Source organism: Manis javanica, unplaced genomic scaffold, assembly GCF_040802235.1.
Source record: "Manis javanica isolate MJ-LG unplaced genomic scaffold, MJ_LKY HiC_scaffold_25, whole genome shotgun sequence".
Lineage (NCBI taxonomy): Eukaryota > Metazoa > Chordata > Mammalia > Pholidota > Manidae > Manis > Manis javanica.
In genome coordinates, this window is record NW_027332171.1 from 853,245 (window position 1) to 878,789 (window position 25,545).

Here is a 25,545-nt window from a genome sequence, read left to right on the forward strand (position 1 = left end):
TCTCTCAAGCCCAAGAGAAAGGCCAAGAGGATGACAGAGATACTAACCTAGGAGCCCAACACCTCTGCTCCAGGCACCACCCCTAATCCAGGTTTCTTCATAGGTGAAATAATTACATATCTTTAGTGCTTCATTGCTTGAAAACACACTGGTCCTATGACTTCACCTGCACCTTGCAATTTTCAGTGGAGGATGGCCTGGGTGACTTGACCAAGACCAACTGCTAGTAAATGCCTGAGGATGGACTCAGGTGTCTTGAAGGCCAAAGCCCACCATTCTCACCCTCACAAGGAAAACTGCCTCTCAGGGACCCTTTTACTGGTTTAAGGGAAGAGGAAGAATATGGTTATCCGCAAAGATTCTTTATCTTAGGGAAGAAGGTCTTTAATGTACTGGTCTCCAAGGCAAGATCAGAGGGACACTTACAATGACATCAAACATCTCCTTAAGTCCATTCGCACCACTGAACAGAAAGACATTTTCCTTCCTTGCTCCACACCTGGAACAACACTGGACTCACAAAACTCACTACATCTCCCTGACCAAAAGAACAGACCCACCCACAGAGAAAGTAAGGATTTATGGAATATTCACAGCCAGCTTCCCAGTCAGACCAGCACCCATTCAAGTTGGCTCTTAAACCCACTTATTCTAACAGATGAACTGGCACGAACCATCAGCCCTGCCCCACTCCATCTAGACAAGATCTAGAGGATGATCCATCCATATCCGCAATCTAGAGGACAGGAAGCACCCAGTCTCCCTGCAAAAAGAATACGATGCAAAAAAGAATAAAAGCCTAAACAAAGAAACTATAGTTGAGTGGCAGAAACTTCCAAGACTGAAATTTTTGTGGTTTTATTTTGTTTTGTTAAAATATCATTCATTGACCACATATACGACAGATGCTACCCTGAATGTTCTACAAATATTACTCCATTTAATCCTCATAATAACCCTGTGGGGAATTATATTCTCAATCAAAATGTGCAGATAAGGAAACCAACCAAGCGTGTTAAGGAATGTTGACAAGATCAACAGCGGGTCAGAAGCAGGGCTAAGAATTGAACGCAAGTCTACCTGGCTGTACAGCCGGTTTCTTTCCACCGTTCCCATCTACCATAGCAGGGCATTGTTTCCAATGATCAAAGATTATGTGAATCTGTAGACATGGGCAACCCATCTTTGCCTCTGAGGAACCTCAAAAACATTAATTGGTAGTTTCTTGGTTTCTCAGTTTCACTGAAATTAAGTCAAAGAGACTGAATTCTTGGAAACAACAAATCTGATCTAGGCCTAAAGATGCACTATTTTTTACACTCATGGCTGTGACCCCAATGGTTGATTCTGTATTTAAATTATGTAATTTAGGCAGGAAAGGATATCACTAAAATATTTTCTTGCAGCATAAATCTTTAAAAGCATTTCTGTAATTATATATAATTACCTTCTGCTTACTTTCTTCAGTAAGATTAAAAACCGAATTCTCTCCCATAAGTATTAAAAAGAATTGCTTATAACTTCTAAGTCTGGCCACCCCACCCCAGCAAAAGACTGACTTTCTTCTGCTACCCTTGAAAGATCAGGGTTTTTTTTATTCTTTACTAAGGAAGTGGTGTTTCATTATGTACATTCATAAAAAAACACAGGAAGGTTGCCTACCTCAGAAAAGAACTCATCCATGAAAGCTGTGTTGTCAATAGCAATCTCGACCTCGTCGGCATCATCATCCTGTGTCAGCTGCTTCTGTGAGAGACGACAAAACACAAGAAATCGCTGACAGCAGTAGATGCTCACCAAGGACCAGGAGCTCCATCTGTATTAAGCACTTTACATACATAATGTCCTATAACACCCGTAACACTCCGTGATGTAGCAAACACTGACGCCACATGAAATCCCAGCTCCTCCACTTGGGATTTTTTGCAGGGTATTTGGGGAAGGAAGGGAGGGAAGGAGGGGCAAGTTACTAACCTGACTGGGCCAGGTTTTGTTATCTGTAAAACGTCAGCAATACGTTACCTACTTCATAGGGTTGTATAAAAAATAAAAGAGATCATGAATAAAACCACTTTTGCATGGTGCCTGGCATACTGTCAAGTCCTCAATAAACGCCAGATTTTGTTGTCGTTTTTGGTGGCAGTGGTGACATTAGTGTAACTCATTCCAGTCAGGGAGCCTAAAACGGAGAGGTGAAGTAACTTGGAACAGGCACACTCTAGCCTCTTTCGGATTTGGGCCCCATGTTCTAACCCTTTCCCATGGTGTTCAAATGCATAACCCACCCTCTTTTAGAACAGTTGCTAGCCCAACTTTTCCAAAGCACTTGCTTCAAGTCCTCACAGGAGCAAAGATTGTCCTGTTTTCAAAAGCCAGCCACTGCAAAGCAAGCAGCAGTGTGTGTCACTCCAGCAGAGCTCAAGTTTTTAAGGAAGACGAATCCCCCCACCAATCCCTGGGGACCCCAGCTTTCCTAATTTCTGATCTTCCCCTGCAAAATCACAGAATGACTATCTAAAGGAGGTACCTCCATTCCCACCTGGCAGCGAGGGCCTGAGCTTTTCCACATTCTTCCCAAATGTTCTTCCCAGACTGCTGCATGACCACTGCCCATTTCTCAGCCCAGGAAGAACTGGCTGTTGGCAGTGGAGGCGGGAAGCGGGTAAACCCCCTACCCCTGCTTCTTCACAATCTTCAGTGGCCTATGGCCTCCTAAGGGAATGCACGTCACTCTCAAACACTCAGAACTCCATGGGCAATGAAAGCCACCAGGGGCCTCTTTTCTTTACCAGCTACCATCCCCAATCTGCAACAGTAGATGCAGTTACTGGGAATTCACATCCAAATCTGGAACTCTCCAGCCATCTGGGGGGCCTCTTTTGACCAGCTCCCCATCATCTCATTCTCTGGCTTGTCTGTCTGGAACTGTCAGCAACCCAAGTTGAACAGCCAGGACAAAGGAGATGAATTTGAGGGCCCTGCTACAGCCCCATACTCATCATCCTCCACCTTATGAGCATGTCCTGCAGCCACTTAGTCATTCAATGACAGCACCTCTGGGATTAAAAGTCCCAGGGCCTAACAGAGCACACAGGGTCTTTTAAGATCCGGCCCTGCGCATGTTCCTCTCTCTACGATGTACCCTGTAGCCAAGGCATGTGGAACTCCTTGCATTTCCTGTACACACCATTCTTTCATACTGCTGAACTCGTACACAGGGACTTCTTCCTGAAAACATTTATCCAGCTGGTGAAATTTCACTTAGCCTTTAAAACTCGATCTTGAATAAGCTTCCATGTCTACCTTACTTGACTCCCTCTCCAGGCAAAATTTAAAACCTACTCTTCCAATGCATTTTGTGCAAAACTTCCACAGTATCCCTCACCACCTACTATTAATGATCTCTTATTTATCTATCCTTCTTCATTGACTATCAACTCCTGGAGGTTCCAGGTTGCTTTATGTACCTAGAGTAGAGTAGATACTCTGAGTGTGCATGTCTGCCCAGAACACCTTCCTTTGCAAATATAAACCTTCACCTTCTCCCACATGAGTCTGGGAAGGTTACCAAACATGACCCAAGCTCCCTGAGGAACGTGAATCATGAAGTGAACAGAGCTGAGTTAACCAACGGCAGCACCCAACAGAGACGTCTGGTAGTTCCCAGAGCAACCCCTTCCTTCCTGAGCCACCCCTTGGCTTCCAGCAGGTTCTACAGAACTTTCCTGGCATTCTATCAGTGTGCTGAATAGTATCCTACTTGTATTTTTTTATTCATTTATCCAGAATCAGCTTTTGTCCCTTGCAATTAAAATTGCTTGCACGTGTCATTAATTAATTTATTCCACACGTCTACTGACCACTTACCATGTACTTGCTAGGTAACAGAAATTTAGTCAAGTTTAGCTGATTAAATAACTAGCTTCCACAGAGACCAGCAGCGTGGATTCACCCAGCAGTTTCTCAAGTTGGAAACAAGATGCTCCCTTTATAAACTATCACCAGCACTTGAGGCCCTCAGCAGCCTCTAGAGAACTCCATCTCCCAAGAACCTCCCTGATCCACACTAGGAGTTACCCCAGTACACATACACCCACATACACTGACACACCCGAGCATATCAATTCCATTTTCTTCAAACAGGCAATGTGCTAAGGCAGTGGGAAGAGGCTACCATCATGGGGTGGACTAAGGGAAGTCTCTGGAAGCTGGGAACAACTGTGTGCTGAGCATGGGAGGCAGGCACCTGGCTCTCCACCATGACACAAAGTTTTGAGACCCCTGGATTCTTCACAGAGATTCCCCATGTCCAAGGTGGACATCTCTTGGCTTGGAGCAGGTCCACCTCCAGTGAGACAAAGTGTGAACTGGGAAAAGAGAAGTCTTTACACTCTAGGGCCAAAACCTGTCCTTACCAATTACTGGCTGTGAGACCTCAATCAAGTCCCTTACTGCTCTGAGCTTTTTACCTGTAAATGGTAATAACACCACACATCTTAGGAATTTTATGAGGATTGGAAGAGATCATGTATGGAAAACTTCTAGCACAATCCTGGGTACAAAGCAATACCTAATAACTGTCAGTTTCCCCATCACCTAGCTGTAAACACATGATGTCTATAAGAGTGAGTTCTCCTCCTCCACAGGAAGATCTCACACTGAAGGCTGAGTCATAAACGGACTCCACAGCATCATGACAACCAGGTTCTGTAACTCGCCCACCACATACTGGTCACTGAGCCTTAAACAACTGGTCTAACATCTCTGAGCCTCTATTTCCTTATCCACAAAATAGGAATGATAGCACCTATCACAGCTTTTGTGAGGATTAAATAAGATACTATTTTTAAGTTCCTAATGCAATGAATAGCACATAGTAACAGCTCACTTAAGCAACTGTATCCATCCAAATCAGCTTCCCTATATGTATAGCTTTAACCTGGATCTAAATATCTTTAAACAGGAAAGGAAAGAAAAAAAAGATATAGGACTTTTAGAGTTGAATGCAGCCTTACAGATTCAAAATCTCTTCCCGACGGGCAAAGGCCCAAGACCAAATAAACAGGTGTTGACACAGTCAGGACGGAACCCAGGTTTCCTGATTCTCATCTTCCATGCAGAGGTTTTCCCACTGTGGTGTGCTGCTTCCGAAAACATAAAATAATAACAACAAACTTGAGTCCAGATCAGAAAATTCAAGGAAGAGAACATTACCACTGGTTATCTGGAGCCACGTGACCCCACAACTACAACCAGGCTTCTCTAGAAGGGGACCCACCAGACCCCGGGGCAAGGGCTCCTGCCCTTCTGACAGTCCAAGGGGCCTCAGGGACCCCAAGGGCCAGGGAAGCACACAATGCTCTTATCTTCAGCCCACATGACTGAGCACAGCCCAGAAGAGAACTTCAGCATCTTTATCAGAGAATCAAGGCGTGTGTGGTAATAAAAGACGTTAGTTACAGTAGCTGCAACATCAGCCACAGTAAAAACATCCACGAGATAGAGAACCAACCACGAGCCCAGCCACCGGCTTCCTCTCCCCCATTCCCTGGCCAACCCTCCGGCTGCCACTCCGGCCAGGGGATGGGAGATGCTGCCAATGACAGAGGCAGCTCTGGGCCAGAACCCAGGACCTAGCACGACCCTCTGCCTCTCAAATGTGCCCCACGTTTCAGTGAGGGGCGCCAGACTACAACCTCCTCCCTGGACAGAGTGGGAGGAGTTCAGGGGCCCGGAATGCAACATGAGGCAGCTTAAACAGCCATTTCTCTCACTCAGCACTCACTACCTTCTCTCTCTTCCTTGGTCCATTTGGCTGTGGCTCCCTCTTCATTAGTTCCTTTAATAAAAATATTTGTCACTTTAGTGCCCCTACTAGGTGCTAGACGGCCACAACACTCTAGCAGCTTGACGCACACCTTGTCAGCAAGTCCCATCATCTTTATGTTGGAGTTGAGAACCTGCAGGTCAGAGAAGCTCTAACTCATTCAGTCTCCCAGCTACTGATCTGCAGTCGAGGCTCAGGCTCAGGCTCAGGCTGTCTTCCAGGGCACCTGCCCAAAGCAGCCGACCACCAGCACAGCAGCAGCCTAGCCCTCTAGGAAGCTGGGCTGGGAAGAGGCGCTGTGGCCCTGGACACAGTACTCGTCTCCATGCAGCCTCGGCTTCTCACCAAGGAAGGAGCTTGGCTTTCCCATGAGGCTTTGCGGAACCCAGGATGCCTCTGATGGGTCAGGCAGCACCCACAGGAGTCAGAGTGGAGACCACGCAGGGAGGCCCTTGCCCCCTCTTCAATCTGCAGAGCTTCACTTTTACCAGCATCATACACTAAGGCTGAATATAATGTTCATTTTAATGAAGTCCTCTTGTCAAGAGAAAAGAAAGGAAATAAAAAGAGGAAGAAGCAAGCAAGCTCAGCCAGAAACCATGGAAGTGAATGAATGGTGGCTTCTCAAGAAAAGGTAAAGAATGGTGTGTCCCCTCACTCCTTCCCAAGTTCAAACATAGCTAATACAACATTTTACAGTATCAGCAATTCCCTAGGGACCATTACAAATCAAAACAGCAGGACAGAGAAAGGGACAAAAGAGGACAAAGGAAGCCATCCCAAATGCGGGGGCCACCATGGTTCACTGGCTCTGATCCTGTTCCTACCACAGGTGCCAGGCCCCAGGGGAGACGAGGGGTCCCAGGACATGACAGAAGGTCCAGGAGCCCTCAGGGACAGTTTCTGGGTGAGGGAAATAATAGCAGAGAAGGAACAGCTGTCTGGACTAGGCGGGGACACCTGGTCCTTAATTTCCCACAGTGGGGTATTAAAGATTTGTGGCTGTGAGGCAGGACCCTCCTGGCAGAAGCAGTGAGCGCACATTCTTGCACCTCCTCCCCTTCACATTTACACAGTTCTTTGCTCTGGAGACACACACTCCTCTGTATCAACCCAGCTTTTCCTACCAATAAACTTGATTCAAAGAGACAGTGAAGTGATCTGCCCTGTCCCCGCTGCCCCACTTCCCCCACCTGCCTCCCTCTCAGATGAGGGTCTGTGGATTCCCAAAGACAAACGCCACTGCCTCCAAGGAGTCCAGACACACAGACACATGCTCATGACACAGTGACCAACATCTGGTTTTTCCAGTCCCTCTTCTTTAAAAAGAGCCAGAAATTCTGACACACTTGTGTCAGCTCTCAATAGGCACTCGGTGTTCTCTGTTCCCCTTTTAAAGAGGCTGATGGCCCTTCTCCAACATCCATCCTCCCTCCCACACTTTTCTCTACCAGTGAAACCCTCCCAAAGGGAACACTTCCCCTTTCCGCTGAACTGCACCTTCCCCAACATCCTTGTCAGATGAGTCAAGTAGAAACTGACCAACAGCCATACCCAGGTGAGCCTTACACTTTTACTCTCAAGATGTTTGAGCTGAACAATTTCACAAGACAGTTGGCCCTGTTTGGATGAAGACATGGAGGAATAAATGCATTATCAGATTTAGCCCAAGGCCAGCGAGTCAGGGGACAATTGGATAAAAGCCAAGTCCCCAGTGCCCCAGCTCCACACATTCTGCTGGAACAATACCACTAAATACTATATATTTTGTTGCAGACACTCTAGTGATTTCAAAAATATTTAATTCCCACATGAACTGTATGAGGGACAAATATTACTTTCCCCATTTACAGATGAGGCAACTAGTTATTTAAGTTAAATAACGTGTCCAAAGTGATCACTAGTAAGTGGCACCGTTAGGACTTAAAAGCAGGTGTGTGGGAGCCCAGGGCTCCAGTTCCTTCCCTCTACTCTCCATCTGAAGATTCTCTTCCCACTCTGGCTCAGTAAAACACCCACACTTATTTCAGGGGATGCCGCAATGTCAATTAAAGTAAATTGGACTAATCTATGTACATGAATGAAAAAGATTCCTGTGCATATAATCATATCAATGTGCATGCATGTAGAGATACAGAGACACATCTGACTGCCTGAGTTGCAAACCCAGCTCTGACCTTTAGTGTGATCTTAAGCAAGTTACCTAACCTCTCTGTTCCTCATTTGTAACATAAATGATCTGCTCACAGAACTGTTACAAGGATTAAATTAGTTAATACATGTGAAATGTTTAGAGCAACGCTGGTGCATGTTACATGCCCAAGACCATGCCACGTGAGGCAGAGAATCAGGCTTTGCCTCTCTACAGTTTCTGCCAAAGATGCAACTCTGAGGCCAGTTCTCAGAAGGTGATGGATATCTTAGAATGAACTGAAATTTAGTTCATTCATTTGAATGAAGTCATTTTTCTACTATATGCCCTTAAAGAAATACAGCTCCCTCTGAATTTTGTTCTGCTACATCCTCAAATTTTGATTATTTACTACTTATTATCATGCATTTCTAAATTGTCATTCCCACTGTGGTTTCCTTTTAAACTGAGAGTTATTTAGAAAGTTGTTTTTAAGTTTCCAAAGCAGGTAAAATGGAGAGGACTATTATATTGTTAATTTCTAATTTCACTATGTCACTGTCAGGGAACATGGACTACATGACTTAGTGTTTTGTGGAATTTGAAATTTCCTGTATGTCTTAATACCTGGCCAATATTAGCTGGACACAAAAATCATCAAGTTTCATCCCCACATACCATGTTAATTCCTATCTGCATTTGCTTCTGGGACCCAAGCTAGGTGCAGAGAATGGGCAGAGAAAAGGGATGCAAGTTCACCTAAAGAAAGGAAGGTGAGGGGAAAATGCCCTCTGGACAGATGTGACCTGGACAGATGAACCTGCAGTTAGAGAAATTAAGTCATCCACAATCACACAGCTAATAAGGAACAAAGCCAGGTCTGGAACCCTCCTTGGTCCAGTCCATTGTTCACAGCACATTACCTTAGAGAGGGATCATGGGGTCTCATAACCAACCACCACAACCACCATGTTCCACCACAAGGTCCCATGCAGAGTAACAGATCCATTAGTTCTTTCATTCATCCAACGGTGTTTTTTGAACAGCTATCATATGCCAGGCACAGTATACATGCTGGAGGTGCAGCCCAAACTCAGCTCTCAGGACCTCATTGACTCAGCTGGGAAGCAGACAGGCACCCAGGCCATTACGACTGTGTGTGGTGAGTGATGACAGCACTTAGGACAAGGAGCTATACACCCAGGAGAAGACGGGGCGTCCTGTCTGGCCTGAATTCCAGGCAGAGCCTAGGGAGGATGGATGCCTTTTAGAGAATGTGTGCAAAGCTGACTCCCTGGGGAAACTTTGGAGGACGAGTGGATTGATACCTACCAAGGATACCTACAGGAAGGCCATTTGGGGTAAGATGACCACCCCATTTTCCTGCTCTCTTAAATCCCAGGGTCATCCAAGGAGATAAACAATACCTTCTGCTTCCCCCTGGGGAGTTCAGGTGCCCACCCAGCACCCACACAGCATCCAGGGCTCGAGGACCCGGAAAGGAGGAAGGAACTAATGCCACCTTCTCTATGCCATCTCCCGCCTTCTCCCCACACTTCCTTTCAGCCCCTGCCCCACGTGACCCTTCTAGAAGACTTCACTTACAGTTACCACAGGTAACATTCATTGAGCACTCCACAGTGGGCTGAGGATTCCTCTAACAGATAATGCTTTTTGTATTTACCACGGTATGAAACCTCTGCAACAATCTTCTGGGGAACCTGTGATGTCACAGCTGAGAAAAGTAAAGTGTAAAGATATAAAGATGCCAAGCAACCTGCACGTGGTCACATGGGTCACGGTGAGGGTCTGAGCCGGCAGAGCTGGGCAGCTGGCCGGGCTCCACGCGGCTGGTGAGCTGAGTCGGCAGAGCTGGACAGCCAGCGAGAGGGCCCTGCTCTTAACCACCAACACGACGCCCCCACCCGGGCTGTACCATGCAGCACTGGCCACCTGGGCCGCATTTCTGAAGCACTACAAAACAGATGCCACACCGACAAGGTCATCAAAATCACGGAAAGATAGAGAAACTGCCACAGGCTGGAGGCGGCTAAGGAAACATGGCAACTAACTGCAAGGTGGTGTCCTGGATCCGATCCGAGTCCAGAAAAAGGGATGTTTGCAGAAAAACCAGGGGACTCCAAATAAAGTCTGGCATTTAGTGAACAGTAATGTGTACTGATATCAGTTTCTCAATTTGGACAAATGTTTCACGGTATGTATGGCGTTAGTGATGGAGAAAACAGGGTGAGGAGTAGAGAAGAACCTCTCTGGACTATCCTTGTGACCCTTCTGTAAATCTAAAGTCAGACTAGAATAAAAAGTTAGTTTTTTAGAAAGCAAACCTGATGCCATACCAAGCTGCCCTAAGCCAGACAGCTAAACATATTCACACAGTATCCGCTCCACTAATCTCACGTTGAACTTTACTCACAGTCTGCAGACAGGAACGTTGCTATGGTAACAGCCCAATGCCAGAAAACAAGCTGACGGGACAATGAACATTGGTGAGGAGTCAAAAATTGCAGAGGGGCCTAGTATTAGAGAGGCTGGCGATAAGGCCCCTGGGGGACTGCAAGTTGATTTGCATAACATCCCCATTCATTCACTTGACCCTGGGGTTTACAGCTTTCCCTGCTATGGGCTGGGAAGTGAAATACCGGGGAATGAGGCATGTGTGGTCTGCGCTCTCTCTCAGGGAGAAACACACACAGGGCAGGCAGCTTCTAAAATCACATTCTGGCTGCTTTTACATATCAACAAAAATAAAGAGTTTGTGGAAGCCCCATGGAAGGCATGGAAAAAGCTCTCAGCTCTGGATCTGGAAGCTGCCCTGCAGTGATGACACACAAACTGAGCTGAGAGGGATGTATATGACCTTGTCGGGGGGAAATATGGGGTTAGCTAGACTTTCCACTGTGGTATCCACATCTCCTTCACTCTCTTTCCGAACAAGGGTGGCCCTCCAGGATGTACAGGGCTAGGAGGTTAGGTCAGAACTTGGAACCCATCCATCCTTGTCCTTGAGGATGGAACCAGCGACCTCCGGCTTTGTCAGCCAATTTCTGGGTGCCCTGAGGAAACGTGGCACTTCATGTGGACAGTTTCACCAACCCGCAGGGAATGCGGAGGAAAGAGTAGGTCATAATGATGAATGAGGGGGCAGAAGGGCCAAGCTGTTGCTGACCAGGCAATAGACAAATGTTTACTAGATAACTAGCACGCGGCACCAAAGGAATACGGCATCTGCAGAGGAGCAGTGCAGCCACGGAGATGATCCAATGCAAGGCAGGGTAGGGTGATAGAAAGAAGACAGACCCATTCAATTCTTGATCCCACCACTTCCCAAGTGGAGATTTCAATCGAACGTGTGCCTCAATTCCCTGCGTAAACAATAGGAACCACCACCTCACCATGCAGGGTTGAGAGGATTAGAGACAGCATATGTAAGGCACCTAACACAAATCCTGTCCAATCTTAAGCAGTGGCTCGATAAATGGTCACTGTCCCTCTAATTGATACAGTGAAAGTACTAGAGCCATAAAGTCTTAGTCACAACAGGACCTCAGAGACAGAGTCCAATCCATCAAATCGGTTTTAAGCCCACTCTGTGGTAACAAAAACCCCCACTAAATTAATAGAAGAAAAGCATTTTGCTGCAAAGCAATATACAGCCCATGTGGCTGCTGGATTGGAGAGAGAGTATTCTAGGCTGCAGTTAGGGAGAATTACTTGTAATTTTGATGAAAGCGAAAGGGAGAGAGGACAACAGGAACATTTCTCCCCTGGCTGCTGCAGTCCCCACCTGCCCCCACCCACAGGAATAAAAATAAAACTAATCCCCTTCTCTCCAAGCATTGCCCTTCTGGCCTCTGGCTGATGGGTCTGTAATCCCAACTCAATCTCCTATCGCTCTCATCTCAGCTCCACTTGCAGATCTGCTCACAGCTAAACACCTCTCCCAGGGAATCAGTCATCCTGGGGAGAGAAAAGGGGAGGAAGAAATCACTGCCTAGGAAGAAATCTTACCACTAAAGGATGGATTCTCAATGAAGAGATGCTTAAACTGAATCTCAATATTCTCAAATCACAATGTTAGGATTTGCTTACAATCAATCCAAAGCACATGACACAGAGTAGGGGCTCAATAAATACTTATGGAAAAAAATGAAACCTTATTTTTTAATTAAAGTATCATTGATATACAATATTATGATGGTTTTACATAAATAACACAGTGGTTTCAACATTTACCCATAATGTCAGTCCTCACCCCCCAACCCACTGCAGTCCGTCTATAACGTAGTGATGCTAGTCATTACTTCTCCATGCTGTATTTATTGTCTTCCCTGTGACCTAACTGTGCTGTGATTGCAAATTACTGTGCCCCTTAATCCACTTCTCCCTTCACCCCCACCCCCCCAACCCCCTCTCTTTTGGTAACCAATACCCCTTTCTTCATGTCTGTAAGTCCCTAGCTTTGTTCTTCCTTCTCAGGATTGCTTTGGCTATTCGGGGTCTTTCACGGTTCCATATGAATTTTAGAACTATTTGTTCTGGTTCGTTGAAGAATGTTGTTGGTATTTTGATAGGAATTGCACCGAATCTGCTTTAGGCAGGATGGCTATTTTGACAATATTAATTCTTCCTATCCATGAGCACAGGATAGATTTCCATCTATTGGTGTCTTCTTTTATATCTCTCTCATAAGCGTCTTGTAGTTTTCAAAGTATAGGTCTTTCACCTCCTTCATTAGGTTTATTCCTAGCTACTTTTACTCTTTCTGATACAATTATAAATGGAGTTGTTCTCCTGATTTCTCTTTCTGCTAGTTCATTGTTAGTATATAGGAATGCAACAGATTTCTGTGTATTAATTTTGTATCCTGCAACTTTGCTGAATTCAGTTATTAGTTCTAATAGTTTTTAGGTGGAGTCTTTAGGGTTTTCTATGTATAATATCATGTCATCTGCAAACAGTGACAGTTTAACTTCTTCCTCACCTATTTAGATGCCTTTTAGTTCTTTTTGTTATCTGATTGCTGTGGCTAGGACCTCCAGCACTATGTTGAATAAAAGTGGGAGAGTGGGCATCCTTGTCTTGATCCCAGTCTTAGAGGAAAAGCTTTTAGCTTTTGACTGTTAAGTATGATGTTGGCTGTGGGTTTGCCATACACAGCCTTTATGTTGAGTTACTTACACTCTATGCCCATTTTGTTAAGAGTTTTATGAATGGATCTGTATTTTATCAAATGCCTTTTCAGCAACTATTGAGATGATATTATGATTTTTGTCCTTTTTGATGATGTTGTATATGATAGTAATTGATTTACAAATATTGTACCATCCTTGTATCCCTGGAATAAATCCTACTTGGTCATAATGGATGATCATTTTGATGTATTTTTTAACTTAGTTTGCTAATATTTTGTTGAGGATTTTTGCATCTATATTCATCAGGGGTATTGGTCTGTAATTTTCTTTTTTTGTGGTGTCTTTGTCTGGTTTTGGTCTTAGAGAGATGCTGGTCTTATAATGAGCTTGGAAGTATTCCCTCCTCTTCTACATTCTGGAATACTTTAAGGAGGACGGATATTAGCTCTTCTTTAAATGTTTGATGAAATTTAGCTGTGAAGCCATCTGGTACAGGCATTTTGTTCCTAGGTGGTTTTTTGATTACCAATTCAATTTCATTGTCTTGGAAGGTTGTACTTTTCTGGAAAGTTGTCCATTTCTTCTAGGTTGTCCAATTTGTTGGCATATAATTTTTCATAGAATTCTCTAATATTCTTTGTATTTCTGTGGTGTCCATTGTGATTTCTCCTTTTTCATTTCTGATTCTGTTTATGTGAGTACACTCTCTTTCTTGACAAGTCTGGCTAGAGATTTATCTATTTTATTTTGTCAAAGAATCAGCTCCTGATTTCACTGATTCTATTGTTTTATTTTTCTCAATTTTATTTATTTATGCTCCCATCTTTATTACATCCCTTCTTCTACTGACTTTGCGTCTAATTTGTTCTTCTTTTTCTAGTTCCTTAATTGTGAGTTTAAACTGTTCATTAGGGATTGTTGTTCTTTCTTGAGGTAAGCCTGTATTGCTATATACTTTCCTCTTAGCATGGCCTTCGCTACATCCCACAGGTTTGGAGCTATTGAGTCGTTCTCATTTGTCTCCATGTATGGCTTGATCTCTGTTTTAATTTGGTCACTGATCCATTGATTATTTAGGAGCATGTTGTTAAGCCTCCATGTGCTCGTTGGCTGTTTCGTTTTCTTTGCATAATTTATTTCTAGTTTCATACCTTTGTGTTCTGAGAAGCCGCCTGGTACAATTTCAATCTTTTTTAATTTATTGAGGCCCTTTTTGTGGCCTAGTATGTGATCTATTCTGGAAAATGTTCCAAGTGCAGTCAAGAAGAATGTGTATTGTACTGCTTTTGGGTGGAGTGTTCTGTAAATGTCTGTTAACAGTCCATCTGTTCTACTGTATTGTTCAATGCCTCTGTCTCGTTATTTATTTTCTGCCTGGTTGATCAATTGGTGTGAATGGTGTGTTAAAGTCTCCTCAAATGAATGTGCAGCCTTCTATTTCCCCCTTCAATTCTGTTAGTATTTGTTTTATATATTTAGGTGCTCCTATATCGGGTGCATAGATACTTATAATGGTTATATCCTTTTGTTGGACTGACCTCTTTATCATTATGTAATATCCTTCTATGTCTCTTGGTACTTTCTTTGCTTTGAAGTCTATTTTGTCTGATCTGAGTATTGCTACTCCTGCTTTTTTCTCCCTATTATTTGCATGAAGTATCTTTTTCGATCCCTTCCCTTTTGTCTGTGTATGTCTTTGGGTTTGTAATGAGCCTCTTGTAGGCAGCATACAGATGGGTCTTGTTTTTTTTATCCATTCTGTCACTCTACATTTTTTGATTGGTGTATTCAGTCCATTTACATTTAGGGTGATTATCAATAGATATGTATTTATTGCCATTGTAGACTTTACATTTGTGGTTACCAAAGGTTCAAGGATAGCTTCCTTACTATCTAACAGTCTAAATCACTGATTACTCTATTTCAAACACAATCCAAACATCTTTTTTTAAACAAATGAAACTTTAAAGGAAGTATAGCTCCACGTTTCATATGGGCTCATACCATAACTGCTCTCCTGGGGAACTCTGATGCCCAGAGATCCCTGAACTTTGAATGGGGAAGGAGTCCAAGGACAAGCCCTTTTAGATACTGCAAGACACAAGACAGAACAGAAAGGATAAAAGTCTGGCCTTTAGAGTGCCAGGTGTTGACTTCATTAGTGTGGTCCTATTGGTTCTGGCCTAGGAGGGGCCATTATATCTCAAGTTATTTCCAGTCCTCCTTAGACCAATGTCAAAGGGGGCCCAAAGTCCTTGACCTTTATCCCATACATCAGTGGCTTCTCTGTTACCATTATCTGCCTTTGATTTGGGGGTTCTCTTTTCATGAGATGCACCCCTTTGTTTTCCCTATATGATCATTTACTCTTTCAGACCCACTTGATACAACACTGCCTGCCACAATGCCCAGCAGGATGACATCAAAAAGGATGAGCATGAGCATGAGCATGGCCAGCACATCAAGATCAAACAGCACCGACTGTGGTATATGTGAAGCCCTCACCAACGGAGAGCATCCAGGATCCCTGCCTTCTTCTCAGGAGACTCTACAGGCTCTGGAAAGATCAGACTTGATCTTAACAAGGGCTTGAATAGGGACCTGACCTCAAACATCACACATCCCCCACTCCCTAATGCCCTGTCCCCAGCTGGCCAGCCAACGGGACTTCCTGTGGTTGTTTCTACCACAAGGATGACATCTTATTATCTGTTTCTTGCATGTCTCCCTATCTGATTTTGAACTTTCTAAGCTCCAGGAATATGTGTCAATCACCATTATACCCCAGCACCTAGCATAGTGCCTCAGACAGGGCAGGTGTTTAGTACATTTGCTGAATGGAAAGAGGCCAGGCAAGCTGGTCCTGGAAAGGAATTGTCTGGACATTGGAGAGCCTAAGTTCAGCTAGTGGGATATCAGCAACAACTGCCTTGTGGGATAGGCTGGTCAGCACCACACATTCCTAGCAAGCCTGGCCCAGTCTCTGAGGCAGCAGGCTGCTGGGGAAGCTTATCAGGAGGAGCAGTACAACACATAAGCAGCGTCAGGTCTTGTGACCCTGGCCTTAGGGAGGCAGGAGAGTCAGTGTGGAAGCTGCCCCCAGCAGGTCAAGTTTGGGAAGCTCCCATTTACTGTGGTGGTTATTATCACAGACTATCTCATTCACCTCACAATGGCCCTATGGGGGAAGTATGATGACCCACTTTATAGGTATGGCTCTGAGACCTCAGTCCTATGGACTCCAGAGCCTCACAGTGCTCAGGACAGGCTCACAAAGAAGCATTTTAGAGAAGCACACATCCTCAGAGTTGACTGAGGCCTTAAGTCAACTTGTTCATCTCCCCTCCTGCAAAGAGATGCTCAGGTTTCTACCAACATTCAGCATCCCAAAGAGCTTCTTGCCTCCCTCCCAGGCCTGAGGGTGCACAACCTCTCCAGCCAACCCAGCGCATCCTTGGGCAGCTCTGACTAGTAAAAATGCTCTCATGAAAAGTCCTTATTTCTACCCATCAGCTTCACATCCTCTGCTGGTATTTAACAGAGCAAAGCTAATCTGCATAGACAGCCTCCAGTTCTCCAGAGGAAGTTATCACCCCACCTCCCCAAGGGTTTAGAAAGATCACCACAGAAAGAGATTGCAAAGGCTGCTCAGTATGAAATGGTTTCATGCAGGTTAACAAATATCTTTCCTTGATAAAAAGTATCAGAGAAGATATCCACGAGGGCAATGTAGGGGGTGGGGGGGGTAGGGAAGTAGAGCAGCAAAAACCATAAAACCTGAACAACAGTCTTCACAGAAAACATTAATATTGCCAGATGGAGCTTCTGGGAGCAACCGAAATCCTTGTGTTACAAAGGAGGAACTGAAAAGCAGACAGCCAAAGTGACACGAAGGAACACAGCTATTAAGCGTCAGGGCCACAGTCAGAACCCTTTGTACCCACAGCCCAGTCCTCTGCCCAGTGCCACCACCCATCTCCCTGCTCCAAAATGCTAGAGCAGCACCCCAGACTATGGAACAGCACCCATAATAACAGCACTGGTATGTCTCACTTTCACCACATCCCCCAGAGGTAAAGGGAGGAAAAAGTATTGGCTCCACTTTACAGAGGGTAACAATGAGGATCGGAGAAGTGAAGGCACGCCTTGGGTTTTCCTGGCAACGGAATTTATACTTGGAACCCAAAGCCCACTTAAGACTCTGCTCTTTGTTGACAATGGGCTATTGAAAGGGGCTGTGGGGTATCTTTCTCTGGAAAAGGCTTTACTAACTCAAGGAAGGGAGCCGCCTCCGCCTGCTGTGCAGGTTTGCATTGTTTTATGATTGCTGGGCGTGCTGATCGAGGAAGATCTTCAAAACCACACTCCCCTTTCCTTTCCAGCTCCCTGAACAGCACACTTCAGGGAAAGAGCCCCGCAGAGAGAGAGCATCAGGAACCGGGGTCCTTCTGGTGGTGCCTGGCCGGCTCTGGGACCTGCGGCATCCCTCCCACCCAGGCTGAGTTCTGGTTTCGTCTTCTTAAAAAACAGGGGCAAGAAATTCTGCCCTGTCAGTAATTGGGATGTTAGGAAGCTCCGATGACAAAGAGCAAGCAGGAGGGGAAGCCTCACTCCCACAGCAAGTGTCCCTTTGCTTCTCCCCCTTCCCCATCGCCTCCTTGGAAGCCCTGAGGAACAGGTGAAAGGGCTGTAGGTGAAGCAGGTGAAGGTCTCACCCAATACCATGGAGGAGGCAGAAAAACAACTGCGACACCCTCCCAGTAGTCCCTCACACTCATTCAGGGCCTGTATTTTTCTAAAGAGCTTTTACAGTAATTCACTATCTATTAGTCCCATTTGTGCTTTGCACCACACAACGGACTCTGCAGGATCTCTCGCTTTCATCCTCACAACCACCCATTTTAAAGATGACAAGATTAGGCTCAGAGGTTAAAGGAGAGCTACTAAGCAGTGGAGACAGGAGGAAACGTCAGTTCTATTCAGGCCAGGGCTTCCCAAATTTTAATTTGCTCATGACTCACCTGGGGAGACCTGTGAATAATCAGACTCCTGATTCCGTAGACTGAGACTGGGCTCTACACTTGCAACAAGCTCCCAGGTAAATGGACTACTTTGTATCTGGGGCTAGATTTAATTTCCATTAAGACAGCGCCTGTCTCACCCAATCCCCAGGGCTTAGCACTGGGCCTGCCCCATAGAATGCACTCAATAATTATTTGTTGAATGAGTCAATGAGTACCTGACTCAAAAACCAATGCTTAAACAATTCTCTGTATCAAGTCCCATTACGTCATTGGACCTAGTAACAAATCTCTAAGGTGTGTTCATCCCCATTTGACAGATACGGAAACAGGCTCAAAGGAGAAACAGCCTAGGGTTTTACAGCTTTTGCAACAGGGCTGCAGGCAGTCTACATTCAGATCCGTCGCCCTGAGCACAGCTGTCCCAAGGATGAGGGGGAAAATAATAACTAGAGACCGCAGGAGGGCGAGAAGCTGGACCTATCCGGGCATGTGACCAGCTCACGGCGCCGGTCACCCAGGAGCTCCGAGCTGCTCCCCGGGGGAGGGGTACCCAGGCTCTGTGCCCCCGTGAGGGGACACGGAGGAGGGAAGAAGGCCGGTCCTGGGCAGAGCGCCTGGCAGCGGCGGGCAGGTGGCGAGTGACCCCTGCCCTGACGGAGAGCCCCGCTGGGCCCAAGCACCCCCGCGGGTCCCAGCTCCGGTCTGACGCTGTCCAGCACGGGGTGTGGGCGGGCGGGGGAGGGCCAGGGGCATCCCAGGAAATTGCAGCCTGGCGATGAATCACCCGGCCAACGACCCCGCAGCGGAGGGTGCGGGACGGGCGCGGGATGCGTCTGGGCTCGGGGAGCGCAGGCCTCGCGCCCGTCAACCTCGCTCGCTTTGGGGCGCGAGGGGAAGCCTGCCCCGCGCAGCCCCAGTCCCGACCCCCGGGTTTCCCGGTGGGGCGGCACTCACGGCCTTCAGCTGCTCCAGCCGGTCCTTCATCCCGGCGTCCCGGCGCCCGGAGGCAGGCGAGCGCGTCCCAGGTGAGCGCCCGGAAGTGGCGGCCGCGCCGGCCGCGGCCAAGGAGCTGGCGGTGCGGGCGGAGGCGGGCGGCGGCCGAGGGCAAGGAGGAGCGTCCGAGGCCAAGGGAAGCTCCGCCGCGCCGCCCCCTCCGGCCCCGCCGGCGCCGCGCGCTCCAAATCCGGCTCCGCGGCCGGCGCGCGGCGCTGATCCTCCCGCGGGCCCGCCCCTCACCTGGCCGCGCCCCGCGCTGCTGCTTAAAGGGCCCCCGCGCGCCCGCAGTCCGCCGCGTCTGGCCGCACCTTCCCTCGCCCGGTGTCTCTCCGCGGCCCGGGAAGTCCGTGCAGGGTCCGGGCGCTGGAAGATCGCCGCAGGGCCGAGGAAGAGCAAGTAGGCCGGCTGACCTCAATTCCGTCCTGTCCACGGGGCAGCCACTCGCTACCTGTGCAGCTCTGAACAGACTCCTGCAGGGCTAGGCGGCGCCGACGTCCGTAAACAAAGGACTCTAAGATCTTGTCTTGTGTGCTGAGTAGGTGCGGGAGAGAGCAACTCACTCCGCCTCAGGGAAGGGCATTCCAGCAGCGGAATGCTCGCGGGCCCTGCGTGAGGTGTAGAGAGAGGGTTTCCTGGAGGAACGAGCGGCGACGGGGCGGCACCGGGCATGCGGGGACAAGGAACCTGGATTTCGTGCTGTTGGTAGTCGGGACCACCAGGAGAAATAAATGTAAGCAGTTCAGTGTTCACGTCAGAACACCTGCCACTAACAATCAGTTTCACTCTGGGAAAATCACTGTCTCTCTAGGGGACTCCGTTTTTATATCTATAAATCAGAGAAACTGCTGCGAGGCCTGCCGAGGAGGAATGGGTGGTAACGCACAGGCAGGGCTGTGAGATAAGGATGTTTGTGTTGTAAAGCTAAGCCGTCCTCATCTCCTAGGCGGTGTGGACATTCCCAGGCGGGTCGTACCTTCTGGAAAGGTGTGCCGGCTCCTCGCACAGCCCCGCCCTCTCTACCCCGTCTCCTCCGCCACCCCTCTTCCTTCTCCGTCTTCCTTCTTGGGAACAAATGACACATCCGGCAGAGCGGCGCTCCGTAACTGGGACTGACAGTCCAAAGATTCAGTTCTCAAGTCAAGACAAGAATCTGCTCTGTGCATTCAGGTTAAAAGGCTGTCACTTCTGTTACAGAACTCTGCCCTGCTGTGCGCTCTCTGCGCGTGCTGCACGCTAACCTCATCGCCGGGTGTGATAACAGAGGTTGCCTGCAGCCCCTACACTTCCTTCTACTCCACATTCGCTGGGTGGGTTCGGTCTTTAGTAAAGGGAAGGCTTCTGCGCCCCCTGGTGGCCATAAATGAGAAGGTGACTAAATCATAAATCGTAGCCCACCTCCTTCCCTTAACAAATTTTCGTTCCTGGGTGTAGATAAAATTGTAACATTTCCAGAATATCTCGCCGAGCTTTAGTACATCTTTATATCAATAGGCATTCAGAGGTGGAAAAGAGAATGGCTTTAGTGCATTTGCATCATTCCTCATGGGTGGAGAGTTCATCTCCACATCAATGGGTAATTACCTGGGCAACAGAGGGCTTACCTGTACCTGAGAGGTGAGGGGGAGGGCCGATTTTGCTTCTGCTGGAGCAGGAAAGAGAGCCCTGGACTGGAGTTTGTAAGCAATAAATGGGTTTTAAACTTTATTTCTCCCTTTGACTGATTGCGGTTTTTAGAGGTATTTTGCCCCAGGGTTTCCTTTCCCGGACTTACACTGGGGATAGCTAGATCCCCACGCTTCAGACAAAGAGATTTCCCCGAGAGAGACAGTATGTGAGCAACTCTTTACATCAGAAGTCTGAAAGGGACCAAAGGAATCCAGTAAGGATCTGGGATGGCCATTCAGCCTTGCCTGAACACATCCAAGGATGGAACATCCAAGCCTCCTTGTGAAAGATAATTGGCTTTAATAGAATAAAATTATGACTCACAGACAACTATAAAATGAACACACATCAAAGATTTTATTTAAGTCATTCATTAGTAAGGGAACCATTAAGGTATCAAAAACAGGTTCAAAGAACCCAAAGAACACACACACAGGCAATCAGGAATGCTGAATGGAATAAGTTAAATGCAAAACTGGCTTCAGGGAAGGGGTGAGGGGAGTTGAATTGCACCATCCTTGGAAAATTCATTGCATCTCTACTATCAGTTTTCTACAATTTGAAGAACTGTGAACTAGCTGCAAGACTATAAAAGGCATTAGAGAAGGCCTAGCAAGCTAGCCACCTAATAATCTTTTTTTTTTTCCGTTGTAATTTTTTCAGTTTTTCCAGACACTCTGTGGGAATCATCTACCCTGGTGGAACAACTTTCCTGTTAAAAAGATTCTTTTCACACAAAACAAAAATTTTCCACCCTACAACTTCCACAGCTATTTCTTGCTTCTGACGTTTGTCCAAGCATTTAAGTTAATCTGTCCCTCATAAGATGGGTCTAACTCCAGAGGGAAAATCCTGGGGCAAAAATACCTTTGAAACCAAAATCAGTCAAAGGGAGAAATAAAGTGGGAGAAACCCATTTATTTCTTACAAGCAGTCCACTTCTGCTCTCCCGTGTCTCTCCCTACCCAGCTGCAGAGGAGGCCCCCCACCAACCTCTCCAGTCCAGATAAGCCCTGGCCAGCCTTTGTAATTACTTATTGATATGGAGACTGACTACTTCTCTCCACCCCTTGGAAACACCTGTTGTATGGAGATGCACTAAAGCCACGATTGCAATTTTACCCACAATGGGCTTTCCATGAAGGGAGAGTTTTCCATGAAGATCAAAGCAAAAACTCTAGAGACCAAGAGATCTGTGAAATAAGGTTTTATTGAGCCTTTACAGATGCTAGCCAGGTAAGGACTGAGTCCTGGGACGGGACATTTCTGCTTCACCAGCAGCAAGGCCAGTTAACAGAAACCACTTGTCCACCAGACTCAAGAAACAGCACATTGATGAAGGGTCTCAAGGAAAGAAAGTTCATTAAATTCACATTGGCTACAGATAAGGAAGGCGGATGAACTTGAAGAGGGGAAAGTCCTGGGATAGGTGGTTAGTCCACAGAGAAGGCTAGTTGGTTGTTAATGATGATCAGACACTGGTCATGTGCAAGGGGGCTGCGGTGGTCCTGGGGACCTTCTAGATGCTTATTGAAATGATTCATCAAGGAATGTGGAGTTTCTGGTTAGCTGCAGCCTGCAACTATTGACTGATGACCTACCCTCTCGTGCCCTCATTCTCTGGCCCTTAAGTCACTTAATTTAAGACATACCAGAATTTTGCCTTGTCAAAGGGTCAATAGGACAATACTGCCATGTAGCCTGAGTCCTGACCTGGAGCTTCTGCTACAAAAGAGCTGTCACTTGACATCATACAATGTACTTTCTCATCTGCGAAATAAGAGGACTAAGCAAATCAGTGATTCCCACATTTTCAAGATCAACAATACCATATATTCTTTACTTTCATTTGTGGATATCTTGTTTTGGAAGATTCCCTATCCCTAGCAAAATATATTTGCAAGTAATCAGAAATTTGGTTTCCTTAAACTCATAGATACAGAGTCGGTAGGGGGAGAGTGGGGGAGACGGGGGGCAAAATGGGTGAAGGGGGTCAAAGGGACAAACTTCCAGTTATAAGATAAACATAAGTCCTGGGAATGCAATACACAGCACAGTGAGTATAGTAAAGAGTACCGTATTATATATTTGAAAGTTGCCAAAAGAGCAGATCTTAAAAGTTCTCATCACAAGAAAAAAAATGTGCTCACTATGTGAGATGATGGATATTAACTTACTGTGGTGATCATTTTGCAATGACCACATATCAGATTATATCTCAGTGGAACTGAGAAACCAAAGAGAAATTTGGTTTCCTTTGAGAGGATGTTTCCAGGAAAAGAGAGAAAAAAACAAAACGACCTTTTGGTTAACCTATGTGGCCATAACAGAAATGACTATATGATTTTCCTTAAATTTTTAAACATTGAAAACAGCATTAAGAAACTTCTTAATTGCGACTGGAGTCCAGAAAATCGTGAAAGGGTATCAGCAGAGTTCTTTTATTATGGCACTCTATGTGAAGGTAGTTTTAAAAGCCTTCAAGCCTTCTTTAAAACTCTTATTAGGTGTGAGCCCTGTTTTGTTCATTTTGTATTAATATATCAATATTTTCTCTTCCCTGGTAGGCAAAAGTCTGGATTCCACCTGCTACTGGCATACAGGAAACTGAAAATTAAGTCAAGTGACTGCAGGACAAGGGACCTGGGTGAGGAGAGCCCTGGGCATTGAGGAAGACTCTGCTCTTGAGCCCAAGAAGTCTGGAGGGTCTCCATGCAGGCGGACAGGGATGAAGGTTCCAGGCTTAGTAGGAGCCCCTTGTCCCTGATGTGTTTTGATTTCTCTGCCCCATCCACTACATCTTAGTGCAGCTGTCTCCCTGTTAAACAAATACTGTCAAGATTAATACAAGTGTCTGCATTTTGGCTATCAGTCAATCAGGTGACACTTAATTTCACCTTTACAAACAAACCAAAGAGATAATCCTGGGATTTGGGAGCTCCATGTCCCTCTCTCTCCTCCCCTAAGCCTCTTTCTTTCCCAATGGAGAAATGAATTGAGCCTTACCCCATCTGGACCTCCAGGGCCTGCTATGGAACAAGTGAAACCACTTTCGGGCTGGTGGACCTTGAGGCAGTATCTCCTCCAGGGCGTGGTGTTCAGTAGAAAGAGATACGGGAGGCAAGGGAATTGAAGGGGAAGATCCCTTTCATTCCCTACTACAATCCCCCCCTCAGGGAGGATGGAGAATAAACTTCCTGACTTGTAGCTTTCTCCCCATACCACTTATATTAGTTCTCTATTGCTGCATATCAAATTGCCCTAAAACCTAGTGCTTGAAACAGCATACCTTTATTATCCTCTGGTTTCTGTGATTCAGGAATCCAGGGGCAGCTGAACTGGGTGCCTCTGTCCAAGGTTTCTCACAGACTGCAGTGAAGCTGTTGGCTGGGGCTGCAGTGGGTCTCATCTCACGGCTTGGCTGGGCAACTGGGCAAGGATCTGCAAGCTCACTCACATGGTTGTTGGCTGGATTCAGCAACTCAAGGGCTGCTGGCTGAAGGCTGCCCTCAATTCCTTGGCATGTGGGTCTCTCCCTCTCTCTAGGGCGCCTCACAACATGGCAGCTGGCTTCCTTCAGAGCAAGCAGGTAAGTGAGATAGTGAAAGATAAGGAGAGAGAAAGAGATGAGAGGGCAGCTCACAACATGGCAGCTGGCTTCCTTCAGAGCAAGCAGGTAAGTGAGATAGTGAAAGATAAGGGGAGAGAGAAAGAGATGGAAGCTAAAGTATCATAACCTAATCTCAGATGTGACTTTTGCCCTGTTATTCATTCAAAGTGAGTCACGAGGCTCAGCCCACAGTCAAGGCACAGACACCACACAAGGGAATGAAGACAAGGAGCCACCCCAGTGGCTGTCTAGTACACAGTTCAAATCCCAAATTAATGCCAGTGTTACACTATTTCACCTTCTTAGGGCTTTCTTCTCCCCATATCCAACCCGGACAACTCTGACCCACTGTCCAGGCCTCAGAGTAAATGCTCCCCTGCAGGACTGAGTCACATGTCCCTCAAGCACTCCTCTCTGGCACCGTGGACTTCATCCTATCCACTCCCATACTACGCAGTTACCTGGCCACTCGTCTGCCTCCTGCACCTTCTGTAAGCTCTGTGAGGACAGCAACCTTGTCACCTCTCTCACTGATGTGGACCCAGACCCAAGCGCAGGGCCAAAATGTGCTAGACACTCAGTTATTGTTTACCAAACTTACTAAGTGAATCCTCTTGTTATACAGCTCCATTTTTCTTTCTTCTGATTAAAACTCCTCAGTGGCTTTGCATAACAAAGAGTAGGGAGTGTGCACTCTTCTTAGAATAGCATTCAACCCCTTGCCCAGTCTGGCCCCAGCCCGCGTACTGTCACTCCCTGTAATACACATACCCCATTGTCAACCCCACCAGGCTCCTGGCTCTTCTCTGAACCAAATGTGCCCAGGGCTTCCCTCCCACCTCTGCCAGATAGGTCCTTGCTCCATTTCACATCTGAAAATCCCTATTCCTCCTTCACGACTGAAGCCCCCAGGTCACTCAGGTGGTCTCCCTAGCCTCTCTGCCCACCGCCCCCAGCAGTACTTGTTCAGATCTCTTTTTTAAGCACGCTGTGCTATCTTATTCTTAGTTGCTTATACATCTCTCTCCCTGACTAGACTGTGAACTGCTTGAGAATTGTTCACCATCCAGGCCTACCATGAAGTAGGTGCACTGCAAATATTTGGAGAAAAAAATCAAAGACTAGTTGATTAGTAACAC

At 46.5% G+C, this 25,545-nt stretch overlaps 1 protein-coding gene and 1 long non-coding RNA gene across 8 annotated transcripts in view; one reads left to right on the top strand and one right to left on the bottom strand.

Moving 5' to 3' along the window:
• STX3 (syntaxin 3) overlaps window positions 1-19,458 on the bottom strand; it is a 41,999-nt gene extending 22,541 nt beyond the window's left edge. For 5 of the 7 annotated variants that reach the window (XM_073228372.1, XM_073228371.1, XM_073228376.1 and 2 more), the window contains exons 1-2: window positions 19,090-19,426; window positions 1,663-1,746 (exon numbers count right to left, since the gene is read on the bottom strand). In XM_073228372.1, coding sequence (XP_073084473.1) covers window positions 1,663-1,746; window positions 19,090-19,119 — 114 coding nt within the window. In that variant the 5' untranslated portion in view covers window positions 19,120-19,426. The other 2 variants (XM_073228375.1, XM_017643986.3) reach the window with 2 other exon arrangements.
• LOC118971221 (uncharacterized) lies at window positions 19,418-24,003 on the top strand. The gene is made up of 2 exons (XR_012127651.1): window positions 19,418-19,861; window positions 23,364-24,003. It is a non-coding gene; the product is annotated as an uncharacterized lncRNA (long non-coding RNA).
• The last annotated feature ends 1,542 nt before the right edge of the window (window positions 24,004-25,545 follow it).